The sequence below is a fragment of the Durio zibethinus genome, chromosome 14, assembly GCF_047325235.1.
Source record: "Durio zibethinus cultivar Kanyao isolate XHJ-2024 chromosome 14, ASM4732523v1, whole genome shotgun sequence".
Classification (NCBI taxonomy): Eukaryota; Viridiplantae; Streptophyta; class Magnoliopsida; order Malvales; family Malvaceae; genus Durio; species Durio zibethinus.
The window spans coordinates 13,778,783-13,797,779 of NC_143175.1; the positions used below are offsets into that span (position 1 = coordinate 13,778,783).

General features: G+C 29.6%; 3 protein-coding genes, 1 long non-coding RNA gene and 1 pseudogene across 5 annotated transcripts; 1 reads left to right on the top strand and 4 right to left on the bottom strand.

Moving 5' to 3' along the window:
* The first annotated feature begins 917 nt into the window (after positions 1 to 917).
* On the top strand, positions 918 to 4,415 carry LOC111294472 (peptidyl-prolyl cis-trans isomerase CYP19-4-like). The gene is made up of 8 exons (XM_022887780.2): positions 918 to 1,145; positions 1,225 to 1,269; positions 1,365 to 1,437; positions 2,032 to 2,079; positions 2,187 to 2,210; positions 3,361 to 3,543; positions 3,720 to 3,795; positions 4,129 to 4,415. Exons 1-8 carry the CDS (start codon positions 1,068 to 1,070, stop codon positions 4,265 to 4,267), a joined length of 666 nt encoding a protein of 221 aa, XP_022743515.2. The 5' UTR covers positions 918 to 1,067; the 3' UTR covers positions 4,268 to 4,415.
* A 98-nt stretch (positions 4,416 to 4,513) lies between these two features.
* Positions 4,514 to 5,463, bottom strand: LOC111294473 (protein EARLY FLOWERING 4-like). Its single transcript, XM_022887781.2, has one exon. The coding sequence runs from the start codon at positions 5,325 to 5,327 to the stop codon at positions 4,977 to 4,979; it is 351 nt and encodes a 116-aa protein (XP_022743516.2). The 5' UTR covers positions 5,328 to 5,463; the 3' UTR covers positions 4,514 to 4,976.
* Positions 5,464 to 8,045: 2,582 nt separating this feature from the next.
* LOC111295031 (uncharacterized) lies at positions 8,046 to 10,127 on the bottom strand. The gene is made up of 6 exons (XM_022888376.2): positions 9,791 to 10,127; positions 9,624 to 9,692; positions 9,439 to 9,539; positions 8,987 to 9,079; positions 8,489 to 8,628; positions 8,046 to 8,395 (listed from the first exon to the last, which is right to left on the bottom strand). The coding sequence occupies exons 1-6, from the start codon at positions 9,833 to 9,835 to the stop codon at positions 8,286 to 8,288; spliced, it is 558 nt and encodes a 185-aa protein (XP_022744111.2). The 5' UTR covers positions 9,836 to 10,127; the 3' UTR covers positions 8,046 to 8,285.
* A 608-nt stretch (positions 10,128 to 10,735) lies between these two features.
* Positions 10,736 to 11,517, bottom strand: LOC149515061 (uncharacterized). The gene is made up of 2 exons (XR_016327241.1): positions 11,375 to 11,517; positions 10,736 to 11,302 (listed from the first exon to the last, which is right to left on the bottom strand). It is a non-coding gene; the product is annotated as an uncharacterized LOC149515061 (long non-coding RNA).
* A 1,390-nt stretch (positions 11,518 to 12,907) lies between these two features.
* Positions 12,908 to 17,613, bottom strand: LOC111294809 (GDSL esterase/lipase CPRD49-like; annotated as a pseudogene). Its single transcript, XR_016327285.1, has 7 exons — positions 17,587 to 17,613; positions 15,745 to 15,774; positions 15,489 to 15,560; positions 15,005 to 15,145; positions 14,392 to 14,469; positions 14,184 to 14,306; positions 12,908 to 13,370 (listed from the first exon to the last, which is right to left on the bottom strand). The product of XR_016327285.1 is annotated as a GDSL esterase/lipase CPRD49-like (transcript).
* Between the last annotated feature and the right edge of the window lie 1,384 nt (positions 17,614 to 18,997).

Below are 18,997 nucleotides of genomic sequence, written 5' to 3' on the forward strand. Positions count from 1 at the left end.
TCAGTTGCTTTCACTGCCTAATTTGCTTTTCAGTTCTCAAATGTGACAAATAATAAACCTATAAAAAAAAAAAAAAAGCATTTGACATTGTTGGGGGCTTGATTTGATGAAGACATTCTGTTTAGATTTTCTCTTGACTGTAATTTTAGCTTGATGCTGCTGTTTTGGACCATAATTTTTCTTTCTTTACTATGGTGCTACTCTTTGATAGATCTTTCTACTTGCTTTACCATTGTCTTTGCTTTCTTTTTCTTGGCTTTGCTTTATGGATAAATGAAAATTTGCAGTTCTATTTATATAATCAACGTCTACTTTTAGCGAAGGTTTCAATGATTTTACAGTATATAGCTTCTTTAAATAATAATTTTTTTATCAATAACTTATCTTTATTGATTTATACAATATTTATAACATTTAATAAATTTAGAGTTTAAATTTTAATATTTACAATTTTTTTTTTTTTTTTCATCTTCAAACTGCTAAAAAATTCCTATGAAAAAAAAGTTACTCTGTCTTTGGAAAAAGTTGTTAATTACAATAGAATGAACTAATCTACTTATAAGTTACACATTTACTATGACTCATAGAATAAGAAAATAAGCAAACATCAACCATGGTGACACTTTAAAAACATAAATGACAATGTCTGAAAAATCTCTTCTATGTTAAAATTTTGCATAAGATAAAAATGAAAAGGTCCAGTTTTTTTATATAAATAAATAATAATAATAATCCAACATTTAGTTCTAAGACACATTAAATAATTAAATAATAAAAATGACACTAAAAAAAAACACATATCTCAACCTCTTAAAAATCACTTCTATATTAAAATTTTTCATTCTTTCAAAAATTAACAAATAAAAAAGAGACATATTTTTTCCCTGTATTATTTTTATCAAACTAAAAAATAATGTATTAATTACAAAAGCCCAACAACCGCTTTTCAACTAAGTACTAACCTTCTTCCCAAGCAAGGAAATCTGTATTTCCCTGCTAAATCTATACACTACAGAAAGCAAACGCTCTATATTTTCCCCATCGAAGCTGCTGAAACAGAAGCAGAGATGGCAACCAAAACGAGATTGGCTTCGGTAGCTGTGTTGTGGGTTCTAGTTCTTTTTGGAACCTTAGCTTTGATTCAGGTTCCCTTTCTCTCCTCTGTATTTCCTCACAAAAAATGAACGCAAAATTTATTTTTTTTCTTCTTTTTGATGTTTTTAGAATCGATTAAGCGATGCAGGAGTTTCAGAACCCAAGATTAATCAGGTTTGCCAATTCAATTATGTAATTTTTTTTTTCAACTTTATGAATTCATAGGGTGTGTTATTTGAATTGAATTTTTTATTTTAATGTTTTTGTAGGTATTTGAGGATGATTCAGAAAAGGTTACACATAAAGTTTACTTTGATGTACAGATTGATGGAAAATCTGCTGGTATGCTTGCGTTTGGTTTTCTGTAGAAATGGGATTTCATGTGTTAAGTGTATTTATAAAAATAATGCTTTTTTTTGGGTAATTGATAGATGAAATTTTCTAGTGCATAATGCAAAGTTTACATTTTTATTCCTTAAAATTGATTTTCCCACTATCTAGTGTTGCATTAGTCATTCTGCATTAGACTCTTTTTTTTTTTTTTTTTAATAAATTTAGAGTCTTGCAAATAAAACATGCAATCATTAGTTAGAATGATTGGATGATTAGATGATGAAACAAATCACTCATCTAAGAACATAAAGTTTTTCTTCAGAATAAGACAAGATAGTTGAAATTTTATATGGAAATGATTAACTGATTTTTGTTCCTCTGCATCTTTGCTTTGATTAAATAGCTTGTCAAATTTACTTTCCTCTCTCTCTCTCTCTCTCTCTCTCTCTCTCTCTCTCAGAGTCTTTCTTTCTTCTTGATGTGTTTTCAACTAGTAGCGAAAGGAGTTACATTTTGCGTTTTTGCTTTTTCACTGGTATTGCTTAGAAGGTCTCTTAGATACACTCATGGAAGTATAATATGTTCATAACTTTTGGCTTTCAGGTCGAATAGTCATGGGCCTATTTGGGAAAACAGTTCCTAAAACTGCAGGTATATTGCTCAAGAACCTTTGCTGTCCTCTGATTTTCCTTTTTCCTATAAACTAATGCACTTGCTAATCATGATTTTTCTCATACTTTCTTTTTTTTTTTTTGCAGAAAACTTCCGAGCCCTTTGCACGGGTAGCCAAGTAACTTTTGCTCCCATCTTATATTATAACTTTATGGCTTTGATTGTGCTGCTACTACAATTTCTTAAAGTATGAAGTTTTTTAAGTAAAGTTTGTGAAGTTTCTTTTTAAAATTATTTAATAAAAACTTTAATAAAAAATCCAAACCATAGATTGATTGAGTTAAATGTGAAGATCAATAATATAAAATATTAAAAATGTTATTTATAATTCAAATTTGATCGATACTTTTTCAATGGAAAAAATCTTGTCAACTTTTTTTTTTCTAAAATTGTCTATCTAAAAAATATATCAAAATTTATTAAAATATTTTGAAAATTTGCACACTTGATCTATGTAATGAGATCTTTCAATTTATCGGTCTTTATTTTTTATTTTAATTTTATTTAATCATTTATAGTAGAGAATTTCATCTAAGGAACTTTATCTAAATCTTTCCTTATTCTCTAAGTAATATGATTTATTTCTCCTAAATACGAAGTAGGCTGAATAATGTCTTGATAGTATAGCAATGATTTAGTAAAGTATGCTGTAATAAAAGGACAATCTTTTCATCAGTGGTGGATATTAGATAACAAAAGCAACTTATCTTGCATAATTTAGCAATGCAACTTATTGTAAAATGCCTGGCCGATCCTGGCAGTCTATGGCTATGCCTGAGCCACCACTTTCTCACTCTGAGCTTTGCTTCATTGTCTTCTGGACCTAAACATGCTAAATAAATTATCTGTCTATTTGCACCTTGGATGGTTAGCCAGCTAATAAAAGTACTGTATTTGTTTATTAATATTAGCTTCTTTTTGATGTGTTAATGATAACTAAACAAACAGCTTTATTTGAGAGTCTTATGGAATTGGTCAACATGCCTTAAAAACTATAAAAAAGAGTGTAGAAACACTAAGTAAAGGTCTTCTTCTAACTGCAAATGCTAGTCAGTAATTATGTATAGGATGATAAGATCAAGGGATATGTGACATGTGGTATTTGAAAGTTTAGTTTGCAAAAGAAGGGTGGCTGAATTAATTAAAAGAGTAGATCTTTGCTTAAGTATTGATGCCTGACTTTTTCTTTGCTCTGATTAGTAATCTGGGAGAAACTCACTGCTTAAACCTGTCTACTTATATTCATCCCATGTATCACAGGGGAGAAAGGAACTGGAAACAGTGGGAAGCCTCTCCATTACAAAGGGAGCACATTTCATAGAATTATTCCCAGCTTTATGATCCAAGGCGGCGATTTTACTCACGGGGATGGACGAGGTGGAGAGTCAATCTATGGTGAGAAGTTTGCTGATGAGAATTTCAAACTTAAGCATGATGGGCCTGGTAAGTTGGGATCCTTTTATACCTTATAAATTTCCTTCAATGCATTTTTTTTTTTTTATTGTGTGTAAGAGGTTCTTTATTAATTGTTTTTGGAATGAACTTGAACACTGCAAATTAGAAAGGCGTGTAATAAGTATGTTATTTACGTATACAAAATTCCTTTCATTGTTGAACAGGATTGCTTTCAATGGCCAATGCTGGGCCAGACACCAATGGATCACAATTCTTCATTACAACTGTAACAACCAGCTGGTAATTATCATTTTTAATTTGTCTCCAGACCAAGTAAATATATTTATAGCGTTGTGTGTGACTTTTTGTATATCTTTCTTAATTGTGAAAGATGTGGAAATGCCCAACATCAGTTTTCTTATTACTTTGTGATTATTCGAATATAAACCAAAGTAGCAGAATGTTGTTTGTGACAATCATTTTGCTATTTTCACATGAGCTTTCCACGGTTCCATATTGTGGCTGAGGAATCATAAATTTGCATATTAACCATTGCCCTTTGTTAAAACTGCATTTCTAAGGCCCTCTCAGATTTTCTCAAACTCGCACTTGCGTTTTTTATTACATTGGAAGGTTGGATGGCCGTCATGTTGTATTTGGCAAGGTGATCGCTGGAATGGATGTTGTCTACAAGATTGAAGCCGAAGGAAGACAGAGTGGGGTGCCTAAAACTAAAGTTGTCATTGTAGACAGCGGTGAGATGCCTTCGTAATTTTACACGCTGGTTTCAAGCAATTTAAACTTAGATTCCATACCCCTGTTCTAATTGGCAATATTTCCTTTATTTTAATTGTGCTTTGCTGTAATCATTTGGCAGCACTCTGATTACAATATTATAAATCCTTCCAGAAAGAAACAAATACGCTGGTTCTATTTTGATTCTTTAACCAGAAGGACATGCCGATGTGATCAATTCCATTGTTCGATTAGAATAAGAGATCAAACTTTGATCAACAAATGATGAAAAGAGGTTAAACTTCATTGCTAAAAGCTTCCCTCCCCCTATCATGCCATTTTGTCCAATTCCTAGTTAGTTTGCTGGAGAAATGTTTTGAAACTGAAGCCTTTCCCAAGGGTTTAACAAGACTCTTATCTTCATCTCCAACCAAACCATGATAATAATACCACTAGAGCTTAACCCACATACAAAATTATCCCATCTAGGCAAACAAACATCCTCCCGATTATCCTCAATTTTATCGACTAACCATTAATATTACAAAGCAACTCAATCATAATAAAACCAAAACATAAATAAAATCCCAACATGATCTCAAACAAGTTTCATAAGGAAGACTAAGCACCCCCCCCCCCCCCCCTTAACCATATCATCCCCTTAAAACACAAAACACAAGCAACTATAGAAAATATAACTGAAGAACCGCGGCAACAAATATTTCTTTTTTTTTCTCAATCGAAGTTCAGCCATCCCTCCGGGCATCACCATTCTTGGGGTGGTCATGATTCTTTTGATGAAACACGGTGGAGAAATTGGAAGACAAATCAGAGTAAAGTGAAACAACCTTGGAGATGTTCCCATTTAGTTCTTGAATGAGTGCAACGTTTTTCACCATGTTGTCAGGAATCTTGGACTGGTGATTCTCGTTGACCTGTTGAATCAAGACACGGTTCCTGTCCAAAACAGACTGAACTTGCTTGAAACTCTTGTCAAATGTTGCCCAAACTTCAGGGTCTCCATCGACTTCCTCCGAATCTTGGTTCCGCTGGTGTTTGAGTTTCTTGTTACTGTTGTTTGTGGGGTTGTTGGCCATGTTTTTCGATCAATTTTTAATAGGAGTTGAGTTTGGTCATTTGCATGTAAAAAAGGGTATGGTTATCATACCATTTTTTGAGGTTTTGGGTTTGAGTGTTTGCAGAGAGGCAGGGAGAGTTTTGGGGTATAAATTCTTGAAGGATGGGGGCTGGTCACCATGAGAAGAGTTGCAAGTCGGAAGAAAACTCCACCCTACGCGCTACCAAAGCGAGTGTCACAAGTATTAGCCTTTTACGGATAACAGGGTAAACCGCAATATCTTGTCATGCGCGTTAAATATCTTCCATGCTTAATTGCTTACAAATATTTGGTTGAAAAAAAAAATCTATAAGCTATTATTTTATTTAAATAAATTTATATATTTTTATTAAATTTAAATAAAATTTTAATCTTATATTAAAACAAATTCTTGTTTAAAAAATAATCATTTCTGTTATAGTCAATGTTAATTATATTTTTTTATTCACATGAAAATATAATGACGTAGATAAAAATTAAAAAATAAATTTATTAATTTTTCATTTTTTTTTTCAATTTTCGATCACGTGAAACTGATAGTTTTCATATGGATAAAACATTTAATAATAGCGGATCGTATTAAAAAATTAATCTTTCATTCAGATTAAAATATTTTTTAATACAAATTAAAAGAAAGTTTTTATTAAATACAATAAAAAGATAATGATTTATGCAATGAAAAAATAAAAGCTCATTTATTATTTTAGTCAAAATATTTCTAAAGCAATCTTGTAAACTTTAAAAATTTTAAATTTGAAATATTTTATAATTATTTGACTAGCTAAAAAGATATTTTTTAATTATTTAAAACATGATGTAATTCGTTATTACTTAGTAATTAATAAGGATTTTTGTTTAAATTATTATATTAAAATTAAAATTCTATTCAATGCATTAAAATATATAAATAATAACAAAATTTTTTATTGAATTAAGCAAAAAATAAATTAATATCATTAAATATATAATTAATCTTTTAATCTTGCGTCCCATGCTTTCTGATATCTTCATCGCATAACTCTTTAAAGTTAGGAGTACTTGAAAAGTGAAAACAAAGTTGGTAGTGATTTTAAATTAAATAATAATAATAATAATAAGGCTGGTAGATGGAACCACGCGCCATGTCTGAAAGTGGAAAAAAGGCACATAAGAAATATCTTAGCCTATACTTCGATCGAGAAAAAAAATAAAAGGAAAAGTATCTCTCCAAGATAATATCACGAAAAAGTGGGCTTTTTTTAATGAAAAAAAAAGTTCAGATAGAGAGAATATTGCATTTTAAGCTTAGAGTATTTAATAAATTTGTGAAAATTTATGTTAAATTTATAAATTATTTATTAAATAATATTATTAATAATATAAATATAAATTTTAAAATGAAATATTCAATCTTATCAACTTCATCAACTTAGACAAAAAAAATTGCGCTAATTCTTTCCTCTTTTGCTGGATTGTACATGTCATGGTTGGTACCCTTGTCATTGTTAATTTTTATTTCTATATGCTGACTACATTTCTAAAATAAGACGACAAAAAAAAAAAATGAAAAATGTGTTATGTCTATTCAAGGAACATTTAGGCCAAGCATTTTAGATAACTACTTACCTCAATCACGTGTCAAATTTTCAATGTAATTGAAATTAGTATTTTCCAAAATAATAATAATAATAATAATAATGATATATATTATGTTTCTTATTTTTAAAAAATACTAAGTTTTTATAAAAACAAAATTGAAAAGTTTGAGGATAATGTATAGGAAAAAATGAGTTAATGTTATTGTTTTCAATCAATTTTGAAAAATGAAAAATAAAATTAAAATGAAGGTGTTGAATATCCAAGTTAAAAAAGTTGTCCAAAACATAATTTTCTCTTTTGAACATTTGAAATGCCCTTATTATATATTTAAAAAAAAAAGAAATATCCTTATTATATATATACATTTTAAATATATATCCTTATTTTATGTTAATACGAATAAATATAGTATAATAAAATTAAAGGGGTTGTTGTAAATTGGGCCCAGCTTGGAGAAAGTCCAAGCCTAGATAGTCAGAAAGCCCACCCCAAGACTCAGGCTGATGGTATTAAAATTTTCCATGAAATTATTGTAACAAAAACCTATGGAAACGGAACATACCTAAATGGAAAATTTTTTCCGAGAAAATACTGAATCCAAAGAGGACTAAAAGCATAATCCAACGGAAAGGATACATATTCAGGTCTTCGTCTATGGTAATACAAACCTAATTCCAGTTCTGAGCTTTAGATTTAAATAGAAATGAAAATAATATATTTATACTCGTAAGTTATTCAAGTTTAATTTGAATAAAATTTAAATTCGATTCAATTATTATCAAATCAAATTCGAACTCGAATAATTAAATTCATTGATCAAATTGAATTCGAATATTTTTATATTTGATTCAAATAGTTCAAAAGTCTAATTAAACTTTTATATTTAAATATATTTTTATTATTTTAATTAATAAAATATTTTAAATTCGAACATAAATAATCGAGTTTTTTTCGAATATAAAAATTAAGTTTTTTTTACATATTAATCGAATCTAATCAAACGAATTCGAATAATTCAATTTTTATTTCGAATCAAACTTGTACAAAAAAAAATAAAATTCAATTGAATTTAAGCTGAATTTTGAGTTTCGAATCGAGTTCAAACTTAATACTGTATCAACTCAAATTTGATCGATTACACTTTTAAGTTTAAATCATTCAAACACAGTATTAAACAATTACTCTTGCTCTTGTCACTAAAGAAACATATAGGAGACTCAAAATTAACTGACAACGAAAAATTAAGAAGTCTAAGAATCTGTGTATTGGAGTCATGAAATGAGTTATGAGCATCATATTCATATACATGTGAACAAAACATTTTTCATCAATTTCGACCACAGGCGAACTAGAATAGCATCTACTCAATAGGCTTCCTCTTCCTTCCAAGAACTGAAGCCCTTTGAAGCCTTGGGCCACCCATCCGCCACTTCTTAAAGGCTGCCATTGAAGTCTGAGCTGATTCATACACTACAAAAAGCACGAACATAATCGTAATATTTATACGTGTAAAGGAGGCATAGCAGTAGAAGAAATAAGTTCTAACAAGAAAAGGACTCTCACAAATTGTTTCTTCTTTTGTTAGAAGTGGCAAGAACTTTGAAGTTGCCGTGTATGCTGCAGTATATGCCTTGGTCAAGATCTCCTTATACCTGATCTTGAATGCCGATAATAGCAAGATTTCAACGGTTTTATCACCAACCCTATCCCACGAAAATAGAATTACTGAGAACCATTTTCGTTTAGGACAGATTACGCATCAAATTTTACCACAAAGGTAATTAACCAACTACCATATAGCAGATCAAACATAAAGTAAGGCTGACCACCAGATTAACTACCTTAATGTAAGCAAAGTTTATGCTTACAATTCTAATCACAATGAACAGAGAGAGAATCTAATATTCATCATCTAATTTGGAATCCATTTAAAGCAGTCTCACTCACAATGACTATCGAGATGCTCTACAAGATTGAGGGAAAAGTCACAAAATTCAAACTTTTGAACTTAAAATGAAGAGCAATTCTTCCTATACAACAAGGATTGAAGGAGAGACTCACAGTGGTGCTATCTTGCATCCAAACTCATAAAAATATGGAGACCGAGATTTAAGATCCACACAAGCTGCATCAGCTTGGATTTCCAACCTTGTTCTGGCCATACAAAAAGAAAGCATCATCAACAACGCACAAAGACAAACTTTGCAAGGAAATAAATAAATCATCCAGAGATTAAAATCAGATGTATTGGACAACAAAATAAGTTAATCATCATTCTTCCATAGCAACTGCACACACTTATGCTAGAAGCTATAACCTCATACCGCTTCGAATAAAGTGGAACAAAATTCATTGAGAAATAAAATCAAACACCTAGTATTACTAGTAGTACCAAACCAAATTCAACATAACTGAAATTCAAATTCAATTTAAATTAACTACAGGCAAACTACCTAATAAGAAGAATAAAACTTTTAATAGCTAGTAATAATAATAAATAAATAAAAACTTACTTTTGATTGTAACAGGCAGGGACGCTAATCGATATGGCTTGCCTGAAGTATAATTCTTGAGCAAGCCACAATGGCAGCTCCACCTTTGCTCCTTGTTCAACCTGAGAACCAAACATCAGAAAACTAACCCTTTTTTTTAAAGAAAAAAAAAAGGGTCTTGACAGGAAAAGCTTAACAAAACTTACGGAGTTAGTTTCGGAACTGGGATCAATTATAACTCCATTTGCTGCTTTATGAAAAACAACTGGAACAAACTGCATCAGCAAAAAAAAAAAAAAGGCTGAAACTTTTAAGATGAGAAATTTGAGAATTAAACATAAGCAAAATTGGGGGGGAAAGGTGTTAAACCAACCTCTTCCTCTGTAAGAATATCATCGATATTGTAGTAATTTGCCATTTTCTTTTTATTCTTTTTCGATTTCTCTTTGATTCTGGCAAGAAGAAAATAAGTAAAGAAAAAAGGGAGGGGAAGAAAATTATGTGATAGTTAAGCTGATTTTCTGGGATTTGATTGTTTAGAGAATTGAGAGGGAAAATTGAATGGGAAAAAGGAGGGAAAGTCGAAAAAATAGAATGTGTACAGTATGGGGCTAAGAAATGGGAACATCCAAACATGGTCTTGTTGCTATTTTTAATGGGCTTCAGCCTTCATAATCATACTTGATTTAGCAGGATTTGATTGAGATTTGATTATTTATTTTTTAAATAAAAAAAAAAATAGAGAACCAATAAAATAGTGAAAAGTAAATTAGTAGATAATTAAAGGTTAGAAAAGGCCTTTTATGATCTAATTAGATAAAGAAAATAATATTAATTTTCTTGAAGAAAATTTTTAAAAAATAAAATATAACTTTAATTTTTCTTTTTAATAAAAATTTTACTTAAAATCACTAAAAACTAATTTCTAATAGCTTCAAGTACAAAAAAAAAATATTTCCTTTTTTAAGTAGTAGAAACCTTAATAGCCACTCAAATCGCATTCCATCCTTATGATTTTAGAGATGCAAGTTGCTTATGTATACCTAATTATAGTAACTCTAGCAAAAGGCTTGGTCAAGATTTTTGGCATTTAGAAAAGAAAAAAAAAATCTTGAGAAGTTAATTATTTTCTATAAAGAGTTAAAGGCTTGAACCCTAATTTAATCCCAATTCCAAAAAATGATTACTTACAAGTATGATAATACAACCATCTCTTTGCTGCCAAGTTGTTCAAGAACTAATTAAGAAGGAAAATGATAATAATAAAAGAGAAAAAACAATCAGTTACAGTTGAAATTTGAAAGAAAAATTATTCACATCTCAAAAACCAATACTAGATGTTATAGATGATCAGCTAATGAAAGAAATTGCCAAAGACATACTGAAAAACAAAATACTAGTTGTTTATTCATCTTTACCATATATAAGGAAGGGAAAAGAAAATAAAATTTTGGATGATCCCAGAACATTTGTTATTGCTTTTGTTTGTTTGTTTGTTTGGTTGGCTATGACTCAAGCCAGACTTCTTCACCAAATAGCTTGAAGACTTTCTTCATGGTTTTGATTGTGAACGAGGAATCACCTTCAACATCCTTGTACAAAACAACCTTATCTCCAACTTGAAGTCTTTTTTCCTTAACAAACCGACGCCATCCTTTGGAAACCACAGGTTTTGGATGGAAATCTTTCTTCCTGGTGGAGCAACGAAACTGCCACTTTTGCCCACCTTTGTCCTTCACTTCGAAATCTGCACAACGATGAACTTGATCGAACTGGAATGCCCATAATATCTCGGATGGAACTGCCAGCCTATGTTCGATGTCTGTTGGAGACAGAACCTTTGAGAACAGGAACAGCTGCTTCATTACCTATCTTCAAACAAACTCTTCAATAAACGGTTTTTGTTAGAGAAATAAACCAAAATAATAATAATAATAATAATAATAATTTTAAGCACCTCATTTCTTGAATATGGTGCGACTTATATATTTAGATACTTTGGTTGCTCTTTAGGGACATCCAGCAATTCTTGTTTTCTTTTCCTTCATTGTCTTATTCTATTCTTATTTTATAAAGATTTTTTTAAATAATAACTTGTATATAGTCTTAAACCCTACCTATTAACAAATACTTTAAAAATTCATAACTAAAACATTATTTTTTGTGTATTTAAAATTTGTGATAGTTTAATAAATTTTGATTCGTCCTTATATGAGAGTAACTTGCTATCTTACTTGTGGGTTCAAAATTAAAATTGATAAGTATATTTAAACTCATCATTAATTAAAATGATTAAATTTATTGGTCGAGTCAATTTTTATTAATATTACTAAACTTTAATGAGTTTCAAATGTTGAAATCATTGCATCAAAACAAATTATAATAAGTGGATGCCAAAGACTAAAATTTGTCTCTAAATTCCAATATTTGTTCAAATGGGTAGGTTTGGAGTATCACTTTAGTTGGAAAAACATATGTCAAGCTTTTGTTTTTCCTTTTCAAGGACCGCTTTTGCTTGTGACTTTTCTCTCTTTGTTCCTGTCTTTTTCTATTTTAACGTCGTTAAAGTGGCACAAGTATATGTTTAACTTCAACTTTTGTGGGTCCAAAAACCCATATTTTAGAAAAGTAGATAAAGCTTTGTAAAAATATGGCTGGTTGTTTGAATGAAAGACAGCAACACGATTACTTCGAATCTATCTCGACTACTTTGAAAATTTTGGTGCTATTTCATCGAATGAGAAGACAGAAAGTACACTGTTGAGGGCCCATTTCCGTTGACAAATGCAGCAGTGATTTCCTACTTCCAAATTGCTTAGAGTTGACGGTTTACTAAATTTGAGCGAGCAACAAAAACCATAGTAACAGTAAATCGTATTTACATAAGCAATCAGTAATAGCAGTATTTACTAGGGATTTGTTTAGGGTCTAATGTCGTATCAAACCTTTTTTTAGAGTATAATATTTTATATCTAATTGATGCAATATTCAAATTTTTACCTAACTTTAAAGCTTGATATTTAAGAAACTCAAGTTATAATATTAATAATATTCTCATCTTCAAATATTTTAATATCATTTGTTATAAAATGTTACTAATTTATCTTTCCCTTTACATACTTTGTTGTGAAGTACCCTCAAAACTACTATAATAAACATAACAGCTATGCATTAGACATCGTCATATTTACGAGAGTTGTGCGTTTCCTCTTTCTATGGTGTCAGATGATAGGAGGGCCAAGGGTTTGGACAATACAAGAATGGTGAATCCAAATAATTGTCTGTATCTCTGAGTAGATGATATGCTAGTGTGTAAAAATGTGTGTGTTATGAACGAAAGTGTGCTTCAAGAAAGGAACAAGAGATATGTTCCCACATGACATTTAAACTGGACTCAAATGTCACATTGAAAATTAGAAAAAAAAAATGAAAACAACAACAACAACAATGTTTCCTAGTCGGCCATGTCGAATCAAAGATTCTTGGTCTGTGCTTGAAATTGATGTTTCTAGGATTATTAAGTAGGAATTGAACTTACTATAATATATAAATTTTACATGAATCAACTAAAATAAATTGAACTTACTAAAATATATAAACTCTTGATGGCTTTGCAAGAAGCAATCACAGTACTAAAATGTTCCAGCTCAGTCCTTTCTACAAATTCTGTTCATCTATAGAACTTCATCCTTTTATTTCCATGGGATTTGGAGATCATGAACTTTAAGAAAACTTGAACTCTAGCCCCATTGAATTGCTCGTGCAATGTCCAGTCGTACGGATTCAACATGGTTTTCCCATCAGCAGCAACAAGATTATAAGGTAAGTCCTCTGAGAAATCATTTGGCATAGATTTCCAGTGTAGAGGTGGCTTCCACTCAGCTTCTTTGAGTACTTTTAGTATCACTGCCACTACTATTTTGCTCCCCTCAGCAGATAGATGAACTCCATCTCTGATGAAAAGCAGAAATTTGATAATTCAACTTCCAAAAACTTCACCACAGTTATTTGACTGCAAGTTAAATGTTTCATTTGTGAAAATTAGAAAGAGGGTAAACTTTGAAAGATTAGCAACTACACTATATATATATAGCACAAAAAGGGAAAAACAAAAAGAAATGAAAGAATCAAGCCTATCCAATATAATTACAATTTCGTTTTGATCTCCCCAAGATTTATATATATATATATATATATATATATTTTGCCAAACCCAAGATTTACATTCAAGCACCATTAAAATTCATTCAGGTATCATGACTCGGAATTTTGGTTTCGGCTTCTCTTTCTTCTTTGTTCCCATTCTAATACAATGTTCACTGCTACATATTCTTAATCTTCTCATGTTTACTTTTCTTTTTATTTTTTAAATTACTTTTCAACAACAGAAAAAACTGCACCAATTAGATTGTTTGTGTGAAATTGCATTGTACCATATCGGGAATAAGGAAAAATCAAAGTTTTCGTAACTTCAAAACAGAAGTGAACTGGCAATGGTAGCAAACCTTCCATTCCAAGTTTCCATACAGGAAATATCCTTGTCATAGCAAGAGGTATCATTAGTTCCCCAAAGTACCCTACCAAAAAAAAAAAAAAAAGTTCCCTAAAGTTGCTAGCAGGAGGGGAAAAAGGCAGAAAAAAGTTATATGGAGAGACTTGAGTGGAAAACAAAGCACATGGATGATTCACAAATAAAGCCAATGAACTTTCCAAAATGTGATTGCTTCAGAAAAAGATAACATTAAATCATAGATAAGCAAACTTACGTGAAGCAATCAGTTGCCCAATAATCTCTTTGTTGAAATGCAGTAAAAAGATTGACTACCTTAACATCCAATTCCTGTCACAGCTTTACACAAGCTTCAGAATTCGTCTGGCATAAAACTTCACTGATTTACCAAAGGGACATCTTAGATTGACATTTTGCAATAAGAAATTGGGGAAAGAAGGCATAGAAAACATGCATTTCAGCACCTTGTGTTTTTATTTACTCTTTTCTTCATCAACAGGAGGACAAGTAAGAAAAATGAGGCACATTAAATCTGAAAGGCTCTGATTTTTCAGAAGAAAAAAAAAGTTAGAATGAGCATTGAATGTTACTCATCAGACAATGAAAAGACATACTAGGTTGAGCTTAAGGCCAGCACTTAATAAATACAAGCAAAGGAAGAACAGAAATATTTGAAGCATTCGAAACCATTTTCTTCTTTCTGATTTGGTCCAAGAAATTAGGACATTGCCGAAACCTCATAAGAATGATTCAGCCCTTTCTTTTTCCTACTGCTACGGAATCATTCTAGTAGTTAATTTTTGTATCTTTTTATTTTTTAAAACATTTTGGCATATTTCTTAGGCTCCATTTCACATGATAGAGCTCTACGTTTTACTATCTAAATAATGAATAAGTTTATCTTTGCACTACCTCCAACATCCACATTATTCACTCAACCATGTTTACAAGCTACTACATGCTTCATGCCATATATTGCAAGTATTGCTTTACAACTCCTAGATCAGTCAGTTTCTCTTAAGTCTACATTGATGCATCAACCTTAACTGAGAGACATGTTGAGATTTGAGACAATACCTTCAGCTGAATTGCTGTTTTCCTCGTGTTCTCAATATAATCGGGAAGTAGGACATGAGGGCCAAAGCCAGATGGATGAGACCCCATTGACTCATTAACTCCAAAATAAGTTATTATCAGAGAAGGCTGTATAGCAGCATCCTGTAAAGTATAAAAGAACAGAACTACAATGTTAATATCAAAGCACTTTGAAAAGAGAATACCCTATAAATCTGAAAATGGAAACTAATACCTATTTAATCAACAATAAAATATAGAATGATAAAAAAAGGTTTCCCTACTGTCTTAGTTAAATATTTTCTGACACTCATAAACCAGATTACAGAAAGCAATTCGTATAATAATAAAGCAGCCTACTTATCTTCCCCCAAATTTGGGAGCACGACCTAGTACATGCAAATCAAACTGGAAAATACATGGCTGCTCTATAAGCATCAATTACAATTTTGACAAGTTTGAGGTAATAACTACCAAACTTTAATACCTTTGGAAAAACATGATCGAGCACCTCTAGGGCACGCCATGAATTCCGTCCATAATATCCTCCTATGTCAGCCTGCAGGAGGATTGCAAATAAAAGCGGATTCTCATAGAACACAAACCACACACAAAGTAAGAGACTTAATATTAAATGATTTAAGGGGAAACAAAACAAGAGACTAAATATAAATGGTAAATTCTTTCACAACAGTGAATTCGAGAAGAATCATCATAGTGCAGTGATTGGAGTAAGAACATACACCCAGGTTTAAGAAAACTACAATATGTCTCTGTTACTTCAATTCTTCTATTAATCTGCTTGGTAAGAAATCAGACTAATGAGATCAAATAATTTGAGGGCTGAATAACAGGAGGAAATCAAATAATTAAAAAAAAATTACATTTAACATCATAAATTTTGTAATTTTATTTCCTTTCACACCTCTCTCAAAATCACAGGGCGAATCTGTATAATTACAATTTACAATTTCCCTCCTTTAATTCATCCAAATTTGCAGAATTGCTATTTATAATGCATGAGAACTGGTAAAAACACTATCACTCACATTAAATTCCTCCCAACATTTCCCTCATATCAAGAAAGAAGGAAAAAGAAAGTTTCGTTCTCTTTCTCTCCTACCAACCAAAACCTCATATCAAGAAAGAGCGAAAAAGAAAGTTTCTGACACCAATTACAAATATTTAGAGAAAAAAGTAAATATATATATATATATATGTATATATATGAAGAAAGAGGAAGTGGAGTCTGCCGATTCTTCTCCTTCCGCTTTTTCGTCTTGCCATTCTTTTTGCCATCATTTTATTTTTTTCCTAATTTTGACAAAAATTACAGATAATGACATGTCATTTATTTTCTACCAAACTTTTACAAAAATGACATGACATATATTTTTTACTTAAGTTTGATAAAAATTACAGATAATGAAATTTACTTTGTACATATAGTATTTGTCATTTTAGCAACAAATGTTGATTGAGATACAATTTTTTATTTATTATCTTTTTTATTTATCTTGTTGATTATCTTGATTTATAATTTTTTTTATTTTCTAAATTAAAAAATGGTGAAGACTTATTTCACCATTCCCTAATATTAAAGTAGTAAAAAAAATAGAGTAATCTAAATATTTTATTTTAGATAGTTTCTTTAAAAGTTCGATCGCTTCGGACTTTGACTATGGATTATTTTAATTATAAAATTTTTTCACATAAATCATTTTGTCATTTGTGATAATAGTGATATAAAAGAGTTTGTGAGTTTGGTGAAATTTCATTCAACAATTATTTTACTTTTTTTATCATGCTAATTCCTGCTTAGAAACTACATAAACTTGCTCTATTAAACTGTGAAAGAGCAAATTTTATATTTTTTTGATTTTCATTAAGCGTAAATAAATATGATCCATAAAATACTTTTTTGACTTTCTAGATTTGATAGTGTTGAAAAAATCTTTCTTTGTGAAAGAGTCTTACTAAATTAGTTATTTTAATATGCACATAAGAAGAATATTCATCATTTTGACAAAATCAAATATTGTTTATTTAATAAAAGTAGAAAAATGTCTTATTAAATAAAAAGATAAATTTTGAAAAATAATTATTCCTATAAAACTTTATTTCAATATTGATTATATAATAAGGGTCATAATCTAATTTGAATTTAATTTTTGGAAATCCACATGAAATTCCTTAATTTTTCAAATATATAAAAGGAAAATATTCATGAAATTTTTCATGAAGTATAAGGTCTACTTCATCTCCTATTGAATTTTTTATTCTATTAAAAACTTTATTATTGGGTAAGACTTTATTAGCCTTTTCATATAACAGAATTTTTTAAATTTTTAAAAAAGAAGAAGAAATGGTTTTCTCTTTTATGAAAAGATCACAAATATTTAAGAGATTGTTTATCTATTCAAGGAAGCATTCTTTTTCATCAAGTTAAAAAATTTGTGGTTCCTCTCAATCTCTTAGAGTTTAACTATTTAAAACAAGATTTTGAAAATTTTGAAATTTATTAACTTATTTGGTTAATCATTCCTTAAGCTTAGTCATATTTTTCCTAAAGGTTGATTCATTACCTTTAAGTTGGGCTTTCTAAACTTCATTTATGAGATTATATAACTCAAAGGGTAATCCTCAATTATACAAATCTTTGATTTCTAAAATTTTTTTTTGTGGTTTCAATAAATTTTCTATTTTTTCAAAAATTTCAAAATATAATATTGGAGTCCATTGGTTTGGATTCTAAGAAAATTAGGACAATAAATAGGGTTCCATTACTTGCTATAATAGAATTTTTGGTATTTCCATGTATGGTTGATAATAAAAGAAATATCTTGAATTAGGATATGGAATTAATGATTGGTTAAAAGATTGAAATCTTAATCCTTGGTTAGGATTAATATGTGCAAAAGAAAAACCTTGTTTGGGTTGCTTTTTTTTTTTTACTGTAGTCAATTCACCAATTTGTTATAGAGGTTTTTTACTCAATCCATCAAGCCTGCTTAAAAAATCAACAAGTGCATTGTTTGATCCTTTAATAAATTCAATAAAAAAATTATATTGACATAAAAAGTTATACCATCTAATTCTTCTAAGATTAGTCTCTAATTTCTTATTTTTGAAGAATTCTTTAACTACCTAATTATCAGTTCTAATAATAAAGTTTTTAGGTGATAGGTAAATGAAATCCAGCTATAGCATTTTTTATAACTAGTAATTCTTTTTCAAAAATAATATATTTTATCTCATTAGGTTTAAATTTTCTTGAATTATAACCACAAATTAATTCTTGATTACATATTTTTGATTTAAGTACACATCTCTAATGTTGGTCTAATACATTTATTTCAAGAATAAGTAATTCTCCTGATTTTGGAAGATATACCTTATGTATAAATTTAATATATAATTTTATTTATTTAATAATATCATAATCATCTTTTGACTAGGAAAAAGATATATCATTTTTTAATTTTTCTTGTAAAACTTTCTCTTTTTAAAGAGGTTTTTAATAAATTGTCTTTCATAATTAGAAAGACCTAAAAAACTTTGAAGTTGTTTTTTTACCTTCTAATTGTTACAAAAATTCTTTAATTTTTACTATATTGTAAAGTAAGACCATTTGTAGATAAATTTAATCCTAAGAATTCTATATTAGTTTTTTCAAACTATATCTTTTTAGGGCTTAATATAATACTATGTTTTATGAATTTTTGAGCTATAAGATTTAGGTGTTTCCTATACTCATTTAATATTTCAGAAACTATAAGTATATCACCAATATATACTATACAAAAATCTTTATATTTTCCAAAAATGGTGTCCATCCATCTTTGAAAAATTTGTGGTGCATTACAAAGTCTAAAGGGCATGACTTTCCATTGATAATGGCCTTTTGGCGCACTAAAGGTTGTCACTGGTTTTGACTCTTCAGTTAGCATTATTTGTCAAAATCCTAATTTATAATCAAATTTACTTAAATATTTA